Here is a 20,723-nt window from a genome sequence, read left to right on the forward strand (position 1 = left end):
AAAATGTCAGGATAATGGGGAAGGGAACAATTGTACAAAAGAACATTTGGCACAGACGTTTCACTTGCATGGATTATACAGATTTATTTGATTTACAAACCAAATCTAAATAGCATGATGATGATGCTATTACTTAGCGGGGAATATTTGCCGCAAAGAACCCACCTGAGTTCTATTCCTACTAACTCCTACTAACAGCCTGGGCATGATTCACCTCTGTTTTAGTGCGGCTTTGTGTTACTAGCTTCACTAGTGTGCCTTCTCTATGAAGAAAGGAAGAAGGAGGGATAATACTTCACTTACCCTAAGTGGTGGAGTTGATTCAAGTGATATTGTTCAGAATGGTCAGCCAGTCCCTTTTTCTTCCCTAGCTCACAACTGAATGCATGGTTAAAAATTATGCAGGAAAACTTTCAACATGTGTTCTGCATCGTTGTGGTACCACTCCCAATGGTAGCTCAATTATATGCTGTGAAGGCTTAGAGCAGCTTGCCGCTGCTGTATTGTATGGGAGATAGAGAAACTAGAGACCACAGCACATTTAGGAAATATTTATTAGGCAACAAGATAAAAAGCAGCCCATACAGTAAGAAAGAACGGTACTGTGCTTGCTATGAATAGATTAATGTACCATGACTTTCCCGAGTTCTGCTTCCTTGGACAGCTACATTTCCACTTGATAGACACAGATCAGTGAAATGCTGTTCTAACCGATTTGCACTTCTTGTTTTCTATTCCAAGCTCAGCTTTTCTCACTGCCCTCTTTTAGCTTTTCTCCTTGAGTTTCTGGGGGAGCATTCACCACTTAGGAGGTCAGTTTGACTTTTGGATGGGTTGGACAACCCTCTCTGCAGTCAGAATCCAAGGCTGGCTGTAAGTGATTTCTGCAGGCTAGAATGCTAGGCTATCATTTCTAAATTCATTGTTTTTCATATCAAACGATGAGCTTCCAACGTTACTTTCTTAGGAACCAGGTAGCTCAAACCATGCAATTGCTTGCTGACATTTTGATAAAACTGTGTCTGCCTGGGGGAGGAAGGTTCTTCAGTTCCTATTCATCACCATTAAGTTACTGATTAACTGCTACATGAAGCTCAGTGAGGGCCATGAATCTTCCTAATGAAGGAATTAAAAAGCTTATTTGTAAATTATGCTTACAGGTGATAGTCCAAATCAGGAACTGTATTGCACCCCCACTTTCTTATCTTTATTTTCAAGAAAAATAACAGTTAAAATGGGAGATATCCTAGAGGAATTTGGAGTAAATTGTGCCAGTCATCAGTTGGTTCTACATTTCTTGCTTTGACCATGCAGCTCCCCATATATTTTATATATTTGGTGGTTCTTTATTTTTAGGAAGCACTGTATATGTTAGAAATAGTTTAGAAATGTAAAAATGATTGCAGTGAAATATTGCTCATGCTTTAAGTCTTAGGGGTGAAATTAGACTTTGATCAATTTTTCCTTTAATGGCTCTAACAAAAATATGAAACCCAGATGAAAGGAAAGCAGCAGATACAGTACAAAACAGGTTTTTATTTCAACAGTAACTATGGTGTTTTCTTCCAGTGAGAAAATTAACATCCGCCCCCCAATGGTTCTTTGTAGAAGAAATTATATGTAGGAACCCTGGACTGTGAGAAGTACCTGAATTGCTGCAGATGCCAGCAATACAGTGGCCCAGCATCTCTGAAAATAAGGTTATTTTATTGCACAAATCCACAAAGAGGGACAGAATGGGCCTCCTCAATCTTGAACAGCGGGGCTCAGACAGTTCTAGTGTAAATTAGCTTCTATCTAGTTCAGCTCTCAAGCAGTGTTCAGCTTTTTTCTTTTAATTTTCATTCTTTTTTCTTTTTTTCCTCCCTCCCCATTTCTTAGCCAGAGAACAAATTACTCAGCATCATTCTTGTGTGAATAATTTCCTTATGAAAACTGGGTTAGAAAGAATCAAAATGTAGGTCAGGGTGGTGTAACACTTATTCATATAAGTATAAAGGGGCAGGTATATACGATGCGGAGAGGCAGCTTGGTCCAAGTGGCTAGGGTATTGGTCTGGTATTTGTACCAGGACATCTGGGTTCTATCCTGGGTCTGCCACTGATCTACTGTGTGACCTTGGGGTAGTCATTGGACTCCTTTTGACTCTGTTCCCCTCCCTTTCTCTAGTAAGGGATTTTTTTTCTTGGAATAATTTAGGGTATGTCTACACCTCCACCCTAGTTTGAAGTAGGGTGGCTAATGTAGGCATTTGAACTTGCAGATGAAGCCAGGGGTTTAAATATCCCGGGCTTCATTTGCATGTTCCTGGATGCCGCCATTTTTAAATGTCCTGTAGTCCGGACTAACTGCCCCTGGCTACATGCGGCACGGACTAGGTAGTTCGAATTAAAGATCCTAATTCAAACTACCGTTATTCCTCCTGCAAGGAGGTTTAATGGTAGTTTGAATTAGGAGCTTTAATTCGAACTACTTAGTTAGTGCTGTGTGTAGCCGCGAGCAGTTAGTCCGGACAACGGGGCATTGAAAAATGGCGGCACCCGGGAACATGCAAAGGAAGCCCGGGATATTTAAACCTCTGGCTTCATCTGCAAGTTCGAATGCCTACATTAGCCACCCTACTTCGAACTAGGGTGGCAGTGTAGACACACCCTTATTTATTAGAAGTAGTCTGGGTGTAGTGCAATCAGTGCCCTAGAGCAGGGTTTCTCAAACTGTGCTCTGCGGAGCCCCAGGACTCTGCAAGACATCTCCAGGGGCTCCACGAGGTTGACAAACTGGAAACATTGATAGGTACAACACATACAATCAGTGGCCCACTGAGGTTCCGCATAAGTACAGCACATACAATTAGTGGAACGCTGGGGCTCTGCATAAATTTTTACGCCTGTAAAGAGCTCCGGAGCCCAAAAAGTTTGAGAACTGCTTCCCTAGAGTTTATAAACTTTTCATGGGCCTAATGTTTCTCTGCAGGAGGTAGAGACTACAGACAAAGAACTCTGTAGGACAGTGAAAAGAGGGTAGATAGAGAGAAGGAGAAGCTTGAGGGATTAGGGATAGATCCTTTTGCCCAAGGTCAAGTAAGTTGGAGAAAGGTATGCACAGAGTTAGGGGGGAGACAGGGGCGCCAGCTGTCCCCCTGGAAACATTATCTCTCTCTCTCTCTCTCTCTCTCTCTCTCTCTCACCCGTTTCCCATGGCTAGTGGTGTTGTGGGGAGACCCGTGCCCATTTTGCAACCTCCACCTGGATTCCTACTAATGATAGTTCGAATTCCCATGCAAAAACATTTGCTAAGATGGATTTGAAGTTGTAGATATCCATTTACTTCCTTAAAGTGTGGTGTATGCAGAAAGGCTGATATGATGAAATGTCATTGTAGGATTGCTTGTGGAGTATTAGTGATTTCTTGGCAAAGCCATTGCCTTTAAGCTATGCCCATAGTTACATCCAGGCTAACTTAGGGCCAGATCTATACACTGCCTTCTACTTGAGGATGTGGGTACTAATGGTGCATCTACACTGCACCATTATTTTGATATAACTAGTGTTATTTCAAAATAATGCGAGCATCTACACAGCCATTCCGTTATTTCAAACTAATTTCAAAATAACAGACGGCTTATTGCAAAATCTGTAAACCTTATTCTGCAAAGAGTAACGCCTATTCCAAAATAACGCCTATTCCAAAATAGCTATTTCAAAATAAGGCGTGTGTAGATGCTCCACTGCTGCTATTTTGAAATAGCCCCTCACCAGGGCCATTCTAAGTTATTCCTCTCCAGTGCCTCCTGGGGCTCTAACCTGATATACTACGTCTAAATTGGGGAAGCCTGCCTCAGACTAATTTTGAGGCTCCCCTGCAGAGTAGACGTGCTATTTTGAAATAAGCTATTTTGGAATAACAGTTTATCTAACCTACTCCAGAATAACTTATTTCTAAATAAGTGTGCTGTGTAGACATAGCCTAAGTGAGGTTATATTAGACTAACTTAAAATAGAAATAACAATTCTGTTGATGAAGCATGAGCCAGAAGAGAGACTCGCTCTCTTGATCTTAAGAATCTGTATTGGCTCTGCCATGCAAACATTTTTGTCACTAAAGAAACTGCAGGCTGAAGCAATGTAAACTGGGACTGTCCAGACCATGGATGTCCCTGCAGCGGGGCTTCCCAGCTCACTGCGGCTGGGCTTCCCAGCTCACTGCAGCTGGGCCATAGCCTAGCACATGGCAGTGGGGCTGCCTGGTGGAGCCATGAGCCCCTGGTGGTAGCGGGGCTGCCCGCCGGGGCAGGAGCCCACAGGAAGCTGGGCTGGAGGTAGGGATGTTGAGAAGCGGGTATTGCACTAATCATAGAATCATAGAATACTAGGACTGGAAGGGACCTCAAGAGGTCATCGAGTCCAGTCCCCTGCCCTCATGGCAGGACCAAATACTGTCTAGACCATCCCTGATAAACATTTATCTAACCTACTCTTAAATATCTCCGGAGATGGGGATTCCACAACCTCCCTGGGCAATTTATTCCAGTGTTGACTACTATGACAGTTAGGAACTTTTTCCTAATGTCCAACCTAAATCTCCCTTGCTGCAGTTTAAGCCCATCGCTTCTTGTTCTTGTTAGAATTGCTTCTTGTTAGAATTTTTATCGACTCCACGATTAGTCGATAAGGGAAGAAGTGCTCATTTCCAGCTCGTGCCAGGTCCGGAACCTACCCCTGCTGTGGCTCTGCAGTTTAAATGTAGTAAGAGCTGGGCTACCTGCCCGCCCGGCTTTTACTACAGTTAAAATGCAGAACCACAGTGGGATGGCCAAATCCCTCATGTCTGAATGGTCAAGTCCTGAAGGTGCTAGACCAGGGAGCAAAGTAGCTGAATACCGACAAGAGTTGCTGAGTAACAAGTTATTCTTACGTGGTCACTTTTCAAAACAACATTCTGAAAAGAGGGCATTGGGAGTTGTCTGGGAACTTGACTGCATTTGGGAAGGAGGAAACTAAGCAAACTGTTGGTGCCCCTTTGTGGCAGTTGTCCATTGCAGGTCCTCCATGAGAAAGGGATATGGTGATCAGATAAATGATTTGGTAAAGGATTTTAAAAGGTGGTCTTTGTTAAAGGAACAGAAAGGGTGGGGGGGATTCTATGAATGGTATGGCAAGGAGCCAATCCTTCCTTCTTATAGCCCACCTTAACTCTCCTGTCAGGGAGGGGTGTGGGTGGTAATGTCCTAGGAATACATTGGCTGGGGGACCTAGATGGAAAAAGAGGGAGAGCTGGCAGAAGTCTATTGGGTGGTCATTGAATGACTAGTTGCGCCTCCCCCCCCCTCTTGCTGCCTGTATCAGATAGAGGTAGTGGAGGGGGGGTACTTAAAAGCAGCAGCACTTCACGGAGCCCAGAGTCAGCTGCTCCGGGTGGCGCTGCTGCTTTGAATGCCATGGGGAGCCTAGCATCAGGCTCCTCACAGCATTTCAAAGCAGCAGTGCAGTGTGGAGCCCAGGATCAGCTGGGGACTCCAATGGGGGCTCTTGTGAATTTCAAAGAGTAAGCTCAGCATGGAACCTGGGGCCAGCATGGGACTCATTTCAAACCAGAAGCACCCATGTGGAGCGCAGAGTCAGTGGGACTTCCCAGCACTGTACACTTTTATTGGCTGGGTAGGCTCAGACCTCTGGGCCCAGAAGTTGCGACTGATTAAAACCATATCAAACCTCTCTTGTTCTTCTTTCGGACAATAGTTGGACAATCAATTCAGAGCAGATTTTCTTCTTTGAGAAAGAAATTAGAACTGATTGGAAAATAGGGGTTTTTTCCATGGAAAATTTCAGTGAAAATTGAAGAGAAGTTTGTCTAAATTTTTCATGAAAAATTCTGATTTTCCATGAATATTTGAATACAGAAAACTATTTGGTTTTAGCTATAAAAAAACCAGTTAGTTGTCAGATATCTAATTCTTCAAATTATTGAAATATTCAGCTGAACTCATATAATTTTCATGGAAAATATTGTTTGGCTGGAAATCCAACTTTCCATCAAAATATTTTGAACAAAATCTTTTCAGACAACTTTGGAAGAAACCCATGAAGAAAATGCTTCAATTTTTGTCTCGTTCAGCTCATTCCTGAAAACTTACTGCTGCAACCTATAAACAGTGACTCTCTGAATTATTGGCAATATACACCTTAAAATATGTTGGTTATAAAAAATTAAGAACAACAGTAGGATTGTACAAAGTTGCATGGGGACTCATTGGTTGATGTATGCATGATGATATCTTTGTTTGTTACAATTGCTCTTATTCCTTGGGGACAGAAACAGATCTTTTTGTGTGCGTATTTATATTTACACAAAAATACAGGTAGCAAATATTTATTAGAAGGTTGTGTTTTAGTGATATTTTGTGAATAATGTGGGTGCATGTGTATGTGTGCATGAATATTAGGAGCACTTAGAATATGTATTATTTATATTTCTAGTTAAAACAGAACCAATGAGCAGCAGTGAGATTGCTACGACTACAGCAGACGGGTCTTTAGACAATTTCTCAGGATCCGGTAAGGCATAAATAAAGACATTTTTCACTTACTATTTTTTCTCTCTCGCAGTCTAAATCCTATGTGCAGTTAAACATAAAAGGTTTGTACAGTCTGTAGCTTGCTCATTCCATTTGGCCTTCACAGGAGTTGTCCCTGAGTAAGGGATGTGAGATCATTATTGATCTCCATGAGTAACTTGTGAGTGGCACTCAATATTTGGGCATTATTATGGCCCAAAGTCATGGGTGGGAGGAGGGTTTGTTTTGTTTTCTGATGCATATTAGATCCACATCTGCATGCTCTAGTTTGCATTGTAAATGGAATGAAAGTCTAAAACCATCCTCCCTTCTTGCTTATCTTTATGATGCTTCCTGAATTCTAGCTATTCCCTATAATGTGCAGATACTCACATTTGCCTGTTGCGCTAGTAGGTCTATAAAAGGTGGGCAAAGGCTGCACATTAATCTGAAATGTGTGAACTGCCACTGTTATTCGATATTACTGTCTTTATTGTGTGGAATTTGGACCTCCCTCTGAATTCATAACTTGCAAGCATGGTTGCAAAGCAATGTGATAGAACTATGGTAATTATAATGGTAATTGCAGACTCATTTTAACTTTAAAGATTAATTTCTAAAATTGACCAGATGATGTGTCTTGATATGCTAAAGAATGGGCAACAATTGCGTATAATAACTTCAAGCACATTCAGAGTTCTAAAGTAACATTTTTGAACTGAAGAAGATTGGGAATTGGTTGCACATTACACTCTATCCCCGTTGAGCCATGCAAGGCAAAGCAGATGGATTCTGGCTGTAACTAGCTAGCAACTCATTCCCTGATTGAGGGGAGCTGCCAACTGGTATAAACCCATCAGAGGCACCTTTTATAATAGCCTGCAGATTCATGCTTCTCAGTGTAGGATACATTTGAGGGATATGTAGGAGATCAGAGTCTTGTTGTATTGATCCTCTGTGGTGTAAGATATATAGGCATAACTTCCAGAGGATCCTGGCCAATACAGATGTTGGATCTGCGCCAAATTGGGCAGATATAACTAATTCAATGACAGCCTCTGCTGTATAAAATAGAGCTTGGATGCAGGGAACAGTTGAGCCCATCACATGAACTTTAGCAGTCCTTGGAAGATTTGGGTACTAATAGATTGACTGCTCTGAAAAATACAGTCTTAATTTTATATCTCCATTTTTTCACAGCTGTTTGAAAGCACAGTGTGTGAGAACCCTGTTAGGTTGTAAATTTACAGTCTTGTAATAAATGTACATCACATAGATTATATGGCTGGAATGTATTTTCTTTGGGCTTGAGACAAATAAGATAAAGATTTTTTTTTCTTGGTTCCTCTTATGTTGACTTTCTTGGTAACAGTCACTCAGAAATAGTTCTGTAGTGCTGAAAACAAATCTGTATGCTTCATAAGGACAAAATCAGATTCTGCCCAACTTGACTGTCTCAGAAATTATATCAGGTGGTACATTGTGTATGATTTATTTGATCCCAAATACCTGACAGTAGGCATGTAATTTTCTAGTTGATTGAACCCAGGGTGAGATATTTTATGGAGGTTTCAGCCTGAAATTGATTTCTTCCCAGTGAGGGACTCAAAAGATATCATGGACATAGAGAAGAAATGGGACCCAAATAGTAACCCGAGAGGATGCTTTCTTCAGAGCTCAGCAGCCAAAGCTGGGGAGCAAAGCTTGGTGGCCAGGAGCTACTTGTATATTTTCAACAGGAGACATACTTTAAACTTTCTTATAAAGTACCGATCTTTGAATAAAGATAGTGGAAACATGAACAGTTTGCTAAGGTGGAGAAAAAAAAGAAATCAAAAAGCCTAAGGCACAAAACAAGTTACAAATAATAAGGGAAATGAAAAGTAGCAAGAAAAAGTTTTATATCAACACACTTTAAAAACAGGAGAAAGACAAAGGAAAGTGAAGGTCTTCTATTTAGTGGGAAAGTGGAGAGCTAATAATTGATGATTTCAAGGAGGCTCGGGTGTTTGATGCCTATTTTGCTTTGGTCTTCAATAGTAGATGAATTGTGATCATATATTTGACGCAATTAATATTAACATGAAATGGGGAGGGGAGGAACATAAGTCAAAGCAGAGAAATAAAAGGTTATAGAGTAGATAGATATAGTCAGGTGAATAAGACCAGACAAAATTTATTCTGTGGATCAGCTGATGTATTCTCAGGACTATTCGTGGTTATCTTTGAGAACTCATGGAGGACATGTGAAGTCTGAGAGGAGTGAAGAAGGACACAGTAAAAATATCAATATTTAAAAAGGAGAACAAAAAGGACTAGGGAAATTATAGTCCAGTCATCCTAACTTTGATACCTGGAAAGATGCTGGAACAGATTATTAAGCAATCAATTTATAAGCACCCAATAATAAAGTTATAATAACTAACATGGATTTGTCAAGAACAAATCATGCCAAACCAACTAATTTCCTTCATTGCTAGGGTTACTGACCTAGAGAATAGGGGGAAACTATAGAAGTCATATATCTTCGATTGTAGTAAGACTTTTGATACAGTATCACATGACATTGTCATAAGCAAAGTAATGATATGTGGTCTACATGAAATTACTATAAAATGGTTACAGAGCTGGATGAAAGACCGTATTCAAAGAGTGGTTTGTTGTTGAATTAAGAACATGTATTTAGTGGGTGCCACAGGGGTCTGTCCTGGGTATGGTATTATTCAGCGTTTGGATTTATTACTTGGATAATGAAGTGGAAAGTCTGGTCATAAAATTTGTGGCTGATATCAAGCTAGGAGGGGTCACAAGCAGAAGAGAATTAGAATTCAAAATGACATTTACAATCTAGAGAATTGATCTAAAATCAACAAGATGAAATTGAAGAGGGGGAAGAGGGGGGCACTTGGAAGAGGGGGAAGTGATCAGGAATAGTTATCATGGATTCACCACTGGCAAGTCATGCCTGACCAATCTGATTAACTTCTGTGATGAGATAACTGGCTATGTGGACATGGGGAAGTCAGTGGATGTGATATACCTTGACTTTAGCAAAGCTCTTGATACGGTCTCCCACAATATTCTTGCCAGCAACTTAAGGACATATGGATGGATAAATGGACTGTAAGGTGGATAGAAAGCTGGTTAGATTGTCGGTCCCAATGGGTAGTGATGAATGGCTCAATGTCTGGTTAGCGGTCAGTTTCAAGTGGAGTGCCCCAAGAATCAGTTCTAGAGCCGGTTTTGTTCAACATCTTCATTAATGACCTGTATGAGGGGATAGATTGCACCCTCAGCAACTTTGCGGATGACATTAAGCTAGGGAGAAAGGTAGATACTTTGGAGGGCAGGGATAGGGTCCAGAGTTACCTACACAGATTAGAGGATTGGGTTAAAAGAAATCTGATGAGTTTCAACAAAGACAAGTGCAGAGCCCTGCACTTGGGATGGAAGAATCCCAAGCACTGTTACAGGCTGGGGACTAACTGGCTAAGTAGTCAGTTTGGAGGGCAGTTTGGCAGAAAAGGACCTGGGGATTACAGTGAATGAGAAGCTGGATATGAGTCAACAGTGTGCCCTTGTAGCCAAGAAGGCTAATGGCATATTCGGGTGCATTATGAAGAGCATTTCCAACAGATCTAAAGAAGTTATTCCCCTTTATTCAGCACTGGTGAGGTTACATCTGGAATATTGTGTCCAATTCTTGGCCCCCCACTACACAAAGGATGTGGACACATTGGAGAGGGTTCAGTGGAGGGCAATCAAAATGATTAGGGCTCTGGAGCACATGACCTACCAGAAAAGGCTGAGGGATGTGGGCTTATTTAGTCTGCAGAAGAGAAGTGTGAGGGTGATTTGATAGCAGCCTTCAACTTCCTGAAGGGAGGTTCCAAAGAGGATGGAGAGAGGCTGCCATCTGTCGCTACTGAGAACAGAACAAGCAGCAGTGGTCTCAAGTTACAGTGAGGGAGGTGTAGGTTGGATATTTAGGAAATACTATTTCACTAGGAGGGTTGTGAAGTACTGAAATGGATTACCAAGGGATGTGATGGAACCTCCAGCCTTAGAGATTTTTACATCCCTGCTTGACAAAGCCTTGGCTGGGATGATTTAGTTGGGATTGGTCCTGCTTTGGACAGGGGATTGGACTCGATGACCCCTTGGGATCTCTTCTAGCCCTATTATTCTATGATTCTAAGTGCGGAGTTTTAAACCAAGGAAGGAAAAATCAGATGTACACCTACAAAATAGTGAATAATTTGGTAGTACTGCTAAAAGGATCTAGGGAATACAGTAGATCACAAAACGAATGAGAGTCAAGCAATGTGATACAGTTGTGAAAAAGACTAAATCAATCTGGGGTGTAATAACAGGAGTGTTGTATGTAAGACCCGGGCAGTAATTGTTCCATTCTACTTGACACTCATGAGGCGTAAGGTGGGTACTGTGCCTATTCTGGGCACCACACTTCAAGAAAGATGTTAACAAAGCCTCAGAGGCACGGGACCCCGCCACGGCTGCGGCTTTGCTCCCGGTGTCCCTGGTCTGCTGGAGACGGTCCCCAGCAGACCAGAGGCACCGGGAGCAAAGCCGGGGAGGCGGAGGAGCAAAGCTGCAGACCAGGGAGACGCGGAGCAGCTTTTCTCGCCCCGGAGTACACGGGCGGCAGGACCGTGAGGTCCCGCAGTCTGTGTCCTCCGGGGCAGGAAAAGCCCCGGCGTATAAGACGACCCCCGATTTTTGGGGGATGTGTTTTAGCATAAAAAGTCGTCTTATACGCCGGAAAATACGGTATTTATTTATTTTGTTCAACAACTTTGGTCCCCTTCCCCCCTTTTTCCCCCTCAACAGAATTTTTTCCACCCAGTGGGTTTTTTTGGGGGGGGGAGGAGGAGGGAATTGTCGGTATTTTTGGTTAAACCATCTGGAAACCCTATAGGTAAGTGGTTCTCATCCTTTCCAGACTGCTTTACTCCTTTCAGGAATCTGATTTGTCATGATTTGATTTGATTTGTTTTGTCTACCCTAAGTTTGACCTCAATTAAAAACTACTTGCTTGCAAAATCAGTGTACTATGATGCTTCTGTATTTTGGTATATATTACTGAAAAATTGCCTACTTTCTCTGTTTGATTCTATAATTATAAAATAAATCAGAATATAAGTATATACTTACCTTTCCAGTGGATAGTATATAGAGCAATATAAACCTTTCATTGGATGAAATTATTGTTTGTACTGATTTCACTAGTGTGTTTTATGTAGCCTGTTCTGAAACTAGGCAGATACCTAGGAGAGTTGTGTAACCCCTGGAAGACCTCTGCATACTCCTAGGAGTACATATAGCCCTGATTGAAAACCACTGGTCTAGGTTTACTTGGTCCTGCCTTAGTACAGAGGGCTGGATTAAATGACCTCTTGAAATCTCTTCCAGACCTACATTTCTATGAGTCTATGATATTCCAAACATTAATAAAATATTGTGCTGAAATATCAAAAACCTTTGAAAATATGAAAGGAAATATTTTCCATTTAATTATTTGAGAATAATTTGCTTCCCATCAAAGTGCTGTCTGCCTGCAAGCAAAAATAAATTATTGCTCTGGAGTTGTACAAAGAGGGGCAATTTACTCAATAATTTAATTTTTAATATTGAGCATTCTTATACTTGTACCTGTCCCTATTGAAACATTACTTTCCAAGTAAGAATATTGAAGATATTTGGACTTAATTAAAACCAAGTTAAAATTCTGACATTCCTCTAGCAAAAAACTAAAACTTAGTTTAGATATGTGGGTTTACATTTGGATGTGCTTTCCTTTCTCCTTGGGCAGCAATTGGAAGCAGTGGCTTCAGCCCAAGACAAACTCATCAGTTCTCCCCGCCACAGATTTATCCTTCCAAGTAAGTGTTCTTATTTAAATAATGATAATTGAAATAAATAAGCAGATTGCAACCTAATTTAGAATCAGGATTGGATTATTCTGCTCAGTCTTAGTTTAACTGAAAGCTTATTCATGACAAAGTGCATGATTTTATTTTAGCTAAATTTGTATTTTAAAGATTATTTAAGAGCTTCTGTTCTCCCCTGCAGTCGATGACCATGTGTATATAATAAGACTGTCAATTAAGACAAATATCTGTATGTCTAATACAAATGGTATTTTCTGTCATTTGTAATCAATAGCAGACCATACCCACATATTCTCCCCACCCCTTCCTCACAAACTATGGCTGCATATGGGCAGACGCAGTTTACGACAGGGATGCAGCAAGCTACAGCTTATGCCACATACCCACAGCCAGGCCAGCCCTATGGAATTCCTTCCTATGGTGAGTAAGAGTCTGTATCCATATTAATTAATTCTCAGGTAAACATTTTTACCCAGAGGGTTGTATGAGCTTTAGAATGGGTTTTTCCTCTATTTAATATGACAACTGTTCATGCACGTGTTTGTAGTAAAAAATGTACATTGCATTCCCTTTTGCTGTGGGGAAAACTTAGTATATGTACTTACTGGAGTCTAATTAAGAATGTACATGACAAATGTGACTCAGATAAATCCACATCAACTCTCATAATCTCCCAAGGAATACTTGCTTTTATCTTTTATTTCTATTTTTTAATGCTGCCTTTAATTGAAACCATGGAAACAGATAGGTTAAAGGTTTTAGAAATGGACAAAGGGGAAATGTAAAATTTAAGGAGCTAGTACTGCCTTCTCTTACTCCTCTTAGGCTGTGTCTAGACTGCAGGTTTTTTTTTTAAAAAGTAGCCTTTTTTCGAAAAAACTTCACCTGCATCTAGACTACAGCCGCATTCTTTCAAAATTAAATCGAAAGACCGTGGCTTTTCTTTCGATGGCGGTACTCCTCTTTCACGAAGAAGAACGCCTTTTTTCGAAAGTGTTCTTTTGAAAAAAGGTGTTCTGGAATGCAAACAGGGCTTTTTCAAAAGAGAACATCCAGACTGCCTAGGTGCTCTTTTTCGAAAAAGCGGCTCACTTTTTCGAAAGAAGAGGTTGCAGTCTAGACGCTCTCTTTCGGAAGAGGTTTTTTCGAAAGATTCTTTTGAAAGAGGCTTGTAGTCTAGACATACCCTTGATGTCAGTCAGAATTGTGCAATCCAAGTGTATACCAGGGCAAATGGGAAATATTGGGATTTATGCTAAATTGGTATAAATTAGGGTAGTTTCGGTGAACCTGATCAAGGTCTTCTGACTTATATCTGCTGAGGATCTGACCCAAGAAGTCTAATTTGAGTAATTTTGGAATTTGAATTAAATGCCATTAAGGCTTTGAAATGCTGATGTTATGATGATATATAATCCAATTACATTTTTCACATTGTTTCTATAAGTATTGCATATGTTGATATATATTACAAAATAAATAGCTAGAAACATAGTTCATGTACTTCAACTCTCTTCTATATATTTTAAACATCTAAAAACTTTGGATATTTAAGATATATTTTCAGTGATAATATATTTTTCTGATTACATTTTGTAATGGTATGTTTCTCTTGTTTCTCTATTGGTCCTTGGTTATTTGTGGTGGGTTGGGCAGCCCAGATGATTGTTTATTTGGTTCCCTTGGTCTTTCTGTGTGAAATCCTAGTCTCATTAAAGTCAGTGGTACAACTTGCAATGACTTCAATGGGCCTTGAATTTCACCTTCTCAGTTTAATTGCCTTCCTGTTACCAGTGCTCTGTGTGTGAGTTGCTCAGTTTGGCTGCTGCTAGCTGGTTTGGCTACCATGCCTATCTAGCCTCTTGCTGCTTTTTTTCCCCTGCCCCAGCCAACCACTTCTTTTAAAAACTGAAAAACTGACTAAGCCATAGGTCTTATTGCATTTTTTTATTTTCCTACATGTCCATCTCAGTGTTCAACAAAGTGTCTCTTACCTTGTAGTTTGACACTATTATTAAGAAACAAACATAGGCTGTGTCTAGGCTGCAAAGCTTTTCTGGGATACCTCTGGTATCCCGGAAAAGCTCTACCGTGTCCAGGGAACGTGTCTGCTTTTTTGGAAACGTTTCTGAAAAAGTGAGTGCGTTCTTTCAGCATCTGTGTATTCCTCTTGGTGAGAGGAATAAGAGATGTTCCAAAACAGAAGGTTTTTCTGAAATTTGTCCCCATGTAGATGGGCCAAATTTCAGAAAAGCCTCTTCCAGGGGGAAAAAATAGCAGAAAAAGATACGCAAATTGCGATTCACAATTTGCGTATCTTTTTCCAATAAAACTCTGCAGTCTAGACATAGCCATAGTGTGGGAGTTGACATAAGGGTATTTACTCATGTATAGATACATTTAAGTACATCTTTAAGCCCCAGTTGTGCAGTCGGTGTTCACATGATAGATCACACTGCAGATAATGGAACTGCTATGTGCACAAAGCAAGCAGAACTTGAGTCTTATTAAAGACAACATTCTCCTCCCAAATCTGTATGTGGCATCATTTTGTAAAGATGCTACTGTGCCAATGAGTGTAGTTAATCTACCTCCATGGGAGGCAGTAGCTCCAGCAAGGGGAGAAGTCCTCAGGGATTTCTCATGCTCCTGAGCGATGTATTTACATTGATGTAAGTTTATAGTTTAAACCTGACATGGGACTTACTGAAGATGCACTTTTTCAAAATTTGAAAGACCACATCATCAAAAATCCCAGATGATATTTATTAATTTTTATGTCACCTTTAATTGAGATGGAAAATTAAAATCCCAGCACTTTCTCAATTTCCCAATTAAGGCAGTTGTGGGGAAGGTGCTGCTCTGAAGGCAGAGGGAGCACCACTCACAGCACTATTTAAATATCTGCCAGGAAAAGGTCCAGTCTATCTCTTTCTCACCTTTTACATCTCCATCATGCTGAAATCATGGAAGCAGGAAGTGGAGTGGAAGGAAATACCACTGACAAGTGGTTCCAAGGGAGCTGCTGCCTTTGGTATATTTGCAGAGCTACTGAGGAGACTGGAGAAGTGTAGCTTTTCATTTCCTGAATCACTCTACTGCTGTCTGCCTGTGTGTTCCCATAGTGGTATGTTCACCAGTTTCTTCTCCCCCTTGATCCTGATAGTACCTTCACAACAACACCTTCTTATATTTCCTTGCATGTCTAGACTAGTGAAAAGAGAAGAAGAGCTGGTCAGTGAAAACACTGAAAGAAAGCATGCAGGGAGTTTTTGGGAGTCACGAGGGAAAAGTTTTCTCTCCCTACTCCGTAAGAGTCTGCAAAAGGGCCAGAACTGGAAGCTATCAGTGGCACATTATCTACCGTCTTCTGTCTGTCAAAGTCCCTTTTCTGCACTATGTTGGAAGGGACATGAACTAGGAGAAATGCTCCCTTCAGAGACTGGGATTGAAGCAAGGGCTAAAATTTCTAAAGTTGATCTCAATTTAAACTAATTAAAAAAATCAAATAAGCATTTCTATGATCTGTTGAATTATAAAAGATGTGGTAATGTCCCTGGGAATTATTGATACCAGCACTATAAAGTGGAAGTTCCACAGTGGGACCATATGTCAGATTCATCATTAAAATTTAATTGCAGGGTGAAATAGAAGCGGAAAGGGAAAAGCGAGGGGAAACAACCCTTATTTAAACACAAATTACTTTGGCAGTTATGCAGAAGGAATTATAAAAAAAATGAAGGGTCATAACTTCAAAATGGGTGTCTCAGGAGCACATGAAAAAAATGCAGTCATGCATGTAGGACATAACTGCATATTGTATAAGTGTAATGACTTTTGGCACCTCTCCCCTTTACACATCATAGGACTTGAGTTTTTAAGACTTGACCCAAAAGGTAAATGGATTTATAGTTTGTCATTTACAAATGAGTATTACTCATCCACACTTTATAATTCTCCCCAAATAGTGGTGGCCTCTGAGCAAAGAGGTAATCACAGACAGCTGCAATAAGATCGGAGTCTAGTCTTACATTACTCATATTATTACTATGTTTCTAAGACTATTATTTTTGTAAACTATGCATTGTGAAATACCGCTATTAGCTACAATTAAACTATGCTGTCCAGATAATGTGATTTTTTTGTGATGTCTATTCCTCATATCTATTGCTCATACATTTCGGTCCTGATCCAAAGCCTGATGAAGTCAGTGCAAGTCTTTACATTTCACTAGATGTTGGATCAGCCTGAATATTGTTATAGCATAATTTTAAAAGATTTTTCCTGTCATTAGTGCAGATTAATGAAGCTTTGCTGTATCTTCCCTGTCTGAGAGTTCCTTTCTCAGGCATATTTAGCATCCTGTGTGTCTATTTTGGTCTATTGGTTAAAAGAGTGTATGTTTTACAGTACACATCAATTTTGAAAAGGCATATTATGTGCTAACAGGCCTAATTTAATAACTTAAAAATTTAAAAAGTTTTTCTTTTTAAAATACTGTAAAAGCCTCTTTGGAGCTGTGTAGTTAAATGTAGGTCTGTTTAATCCTTTAGCCATAAATATTACAGAATGCAAATCTCAATTGTTATGTAATGAAAAAGTGTGTTATGTTACACTTCATTGAAACTATATGAAATTGGTGTTCTGCCATGTATGAAATTCATGAACTTATGGAAATGTTAGCTTCTGACTGAGTTGGCAGGAAATGAATAAAAATATATGCAACTTTCTATAAAGGGCAACTTGCCATATATTCATTTCTCTTGCAATTTTTTATTTTTAAATACCACAGTTTTGAGCTGAAACTTCACTGGTGAATTGACATTAACCTGCAGCTTCTCTTCCTTACCTCCACTGCACATAGTGCTAGCACCATTACAAAAATGCATGCAGTGATTACTAAGCAGGTGTATGTTTAAAGTACTGCTAATTATGTGAATTTATTTTCTGTCAGTGTTTGAATATGAACAAATAGATTTGCTATCACTAACTGATTTAGGTGCATTGTGGGCAGGCATCAAGACAGAAGGTGGATTGTCACAATCACAGTCACCTGGACAGACAGGATTTCTTAGCTATGGGACAAGCTTTAGCACTCCACAGCCAGGACAGGCACCATATAGCTACCAAATGCAAGGTGTGTATACATATGTATTATATTTATAGTTTCATTGTTCTATTCATTATTCCTTTTAGAATAAAACAAATAACAGTTTAGGATAGAATTTTCAAAAGTGTCTAGCATTGGCTTAACTCTGCTGTCATTACTCTCAGTGATAAAACTCCCACTGACTTTAATGGGAGCAGAGTCAGGCCAACCCTCTGTACTAACGAAAATTTCACCCTTAATGATTAAACTAGCATTTTAATGTTGATACTCTAGTCTCATTACGACAAATAATTTTATCTTCTGAAATATGAATTTATGTGCTTCAGAGCATAGTACTGGAAAAAAATGTCATGATTATGAATATAGGAAGTGACAAGAGTTAACTTAATACCTGAGTCTGTTTTCTCTATCTTTAAAACAAGTAAGTATTTTTTATTCATTTCAGAGCCTTTGTATGAGTTAGTTAACATTTTATAGTATTTTGAAGCTTTATATGTGCTAATATTGTTAATTATGTTTTACTAGATGTGCTTATTTGCTTGTTTTAAATATGTCATTAAAATACATTTCTTCTGTGTTATAAATTTAGCATGCATATTTCTACCTCCATTATTCACTGACTGAGTGTGGTTAGTTCTCGAATCTGACCATCCATCCAGGCCAAAATTTTTATACGTGGCCTCTTGTTTTGTGTGCCAAATATGGAACATCTTTGACCTGATTTTCAGAGATGCAGAGTACACATTCTTCAGTTGCAATTAGTAGGAGTTGTTGGGGCTATGCACCTTTGAAAAGAAGGGTATGCATGCCTCAGGCTCCCAAAATTGAAGGCTGTTTCAGAAAATGTTGGCATCAGTTTTTATGATACCTCTTACAGTTTCTACATGTAATTAACTCTCTATCAGATGTTCTGAAGCAGACATGCATTACTGGATTAAGTGGACAAGGCTTGACTTACGTTTGACAGCTTTTAAGGAGTATTGAGCCAACCCTTAGTTCAGATTCAGCAGAGCAGCTGCAGTATTGAAAAGGTAATCATCTGACACATAGCTTCTTAAGTATAGATCTAGGTACGCTGCATCCCAGCGGGCAGGAGACAAGCCAGAGCCAAATTAGTATGTTTACTTTTATCTATATGGTAATTAAAAGCGTTCTAGCCCAAATGGGAATAATGAAAACCAGGTATTGGTTTTACTGTCCAATGATGGCCATATCATCAGAACTGAAGGAGACTAACTTGCTGGAGTAAGAGTTCAGAATACTCATGGGTGATTATACAAGGAATTCCCAGAAAGCAGAGTCTGTCAATAAAATATATAATCCATTCTCACTAGGAAATACTTGTGCTGAAGAGCATAGTGGTGGTAGAGCTGCTGGTGGTGTTAACAATTTGTATTTCAGTAGTGCTTTGGTGCCACAGTCATGCATCAGGACCTTAATGTGCTCAGCATTGTATAGCTACCTCACAAAAATTCAATCCATGCCCCAAAGAATTTAGGGCCAGATTTTTATAGGTATTTAAGCATCTAAGACCTTTGGAAGCTAGACATGTAGATATATTTAAGAATCTGGTTTTTGGAATCTAAGATGAATAAAACACTGTGGAGCAAAACAGTATGAGAATGAGATGATGCTAGTTAGCATGATAGACAGTGGTCACAGCATCCCAGATGCTTAACTATTATTGAGATTTTTGTAGTCATCATGGCAGAGAATAACTTTAAGGAGGGGTTTGAGGGCAATTAGAGAGGTTTTGCCAGCTGTTTATAGGAAGTTCCATGGGAAACAGTGAGAAGCTACTTGTTGGAAAATTTACAAATGAGCGATAGAAACTGGCATCATTAGCAAAGCACAGGCAAGAGACAACCTGGCAGTGGTGTATGGGAGGTGATAGCTAAAACTGGCAAGTGATACAGTGAATGGGGATGAAAAGGAATGATGACATGATTGAAATGATGAGCTAGGGAAATGTCCTTTGCAGCAGGTTTTTGTTTGGATATAAGAAGGGCAAGATGTGTCAGAGAATGGAATTTGAAATATTGGAAACTTGAAATGATGAGGTCATGGATAAGAGCTTTAATAGTGTGGATGAAGAGGAAAGGACGGATATTAAAGATACTATCTAAGCAGCAGCAGCAAGATTTAAAAACTGCCTGGATGGAAAGATCTAGAGAACTCGATCAAAGATAAGGTTTACGAGAGTGAGTGACAGGGAGGATGATGGTGGTACGTACAGGGACTTAGAAGAGAGCGGCTTTGAAGTTCTTCTTTTGCATGGTGAAACTTAAAGTGATGGCTAGACACCCACAAGGAGAAGTCAGAACAACAGGCCACAATTTTGTTTTGACCAGAAGGAGAAAAATGAAGAGTGAAGGCTGCTCTCGCCCAGATTGGTTAACCTTAACTGGTTAGCCTCACATGTTCAGTTAACCATTTAACTGGGTAAACATTCACATCCCTACTACAAACTAAATCCAGACAAACCCACAGTAAACAATATTTTATAGGGTTTTTCGACACAACACTTTCCTTGTCCTTATCTTTTTAGTGTATCTTTTAATTAGGTTAATTTAACTTTGAACTAACTTAATGTTGAGGGATAGATCTTCATGGGGGGATTGTAGTTAATGTGCATGTATTTAGGGGTAGAGAGGTTATTTTGCTTCTCTATTTGGAAGAACCATAGAAATGATTAAAAGATGCCTTAGAATAAATAATAGCTTAATTAATGTATCTTAACAAAGAGAAGGTTAAGGAGTGGCTTGAGTACAGTCTCTAAGTACTACACAGGGAAGAGTGCATAATGGTTTTGAGTCAAGCAGGCAAAGGTATAACAGGGTCATAAGGATGGAAGTTGAAGCAAGACAAACTGAGACCAGAAATATGGTGTGTATGTTTAACCTTTGGAACAATTTACCCAGGATCATGATGGATTCACCATCACTGACCATTTTAAAATCAAGATTAAATGGCTTTTAAAAATATTTCTTGACTTCTAGGAACAATTTTGGGGAAGTTCTATGACCTGTGTTATATAGGAGCTCAGACTATATGATCCCAGTGATCCCTTCTTATCCTCGTGTCTGTGAATCTATTAACTGTTCAGTCTGACTTAATCGGTGCAAGGAATAAACAAGAATATTTGTTT

General features: G+C 39.7%; 1 protein-coding gene across 16 annotated transcripts in view; it reads left to right on the forward strand.

Moving 5' to 3' along the window:
- The window catches only part of EYA1 (EYA transcriptional coactivator and phosphatase 1), a 222,870-nt gene that overhangs the window by 121,903 nt on the left and 80,244 nt on the right, over positions 1 to 20,723 (forward strand). For 12 of the 16 annotated variants that reach the window (XM_075920531.2, XM_014577730.4, XM_075920530.2 and 9 more), the window contains 4 exons: positions 6,477 to 6,554; positions 12,387 to 12,456; positions 12,740 to 12,885; positions 17,465 to 17,602. In XM_075920531.2, coding sequence (XP_075776646.2) covers positions 6,477 to 6,554; positions 12,387 to 12,456; positions 12,740 to 12,885; positions 17,465 to 17,602 — 432 coding nt within the window. The remainder of the gene's footprint in view (positions 1 to 6,476; positions 6,555 to 12,386; positions 12,457 to 12,739; positions 12,886 to 17,464; positions 17,603 to 20,723) is intronic. The other 4 variants (XM_014577732.4, XM_006131518.5, XM_006131514.5 and 1 more) reach the window with 1 other exon arrangement.

Source organism: Pelodiscus sinensis, chromosome 2 (genome assembly GCF_052426305.1).
Source record: "Pelodiscus sinensis isolate ZL-2025 chromosome 2, ASM5242630v1, whole genome shotgun sequence".
NCBI classification, from domain to species: Eukaryota; Metazoa; Chordata; order Testudines; family Trionychidae; genus Pelodiscus; species Pelodiscus sinensis.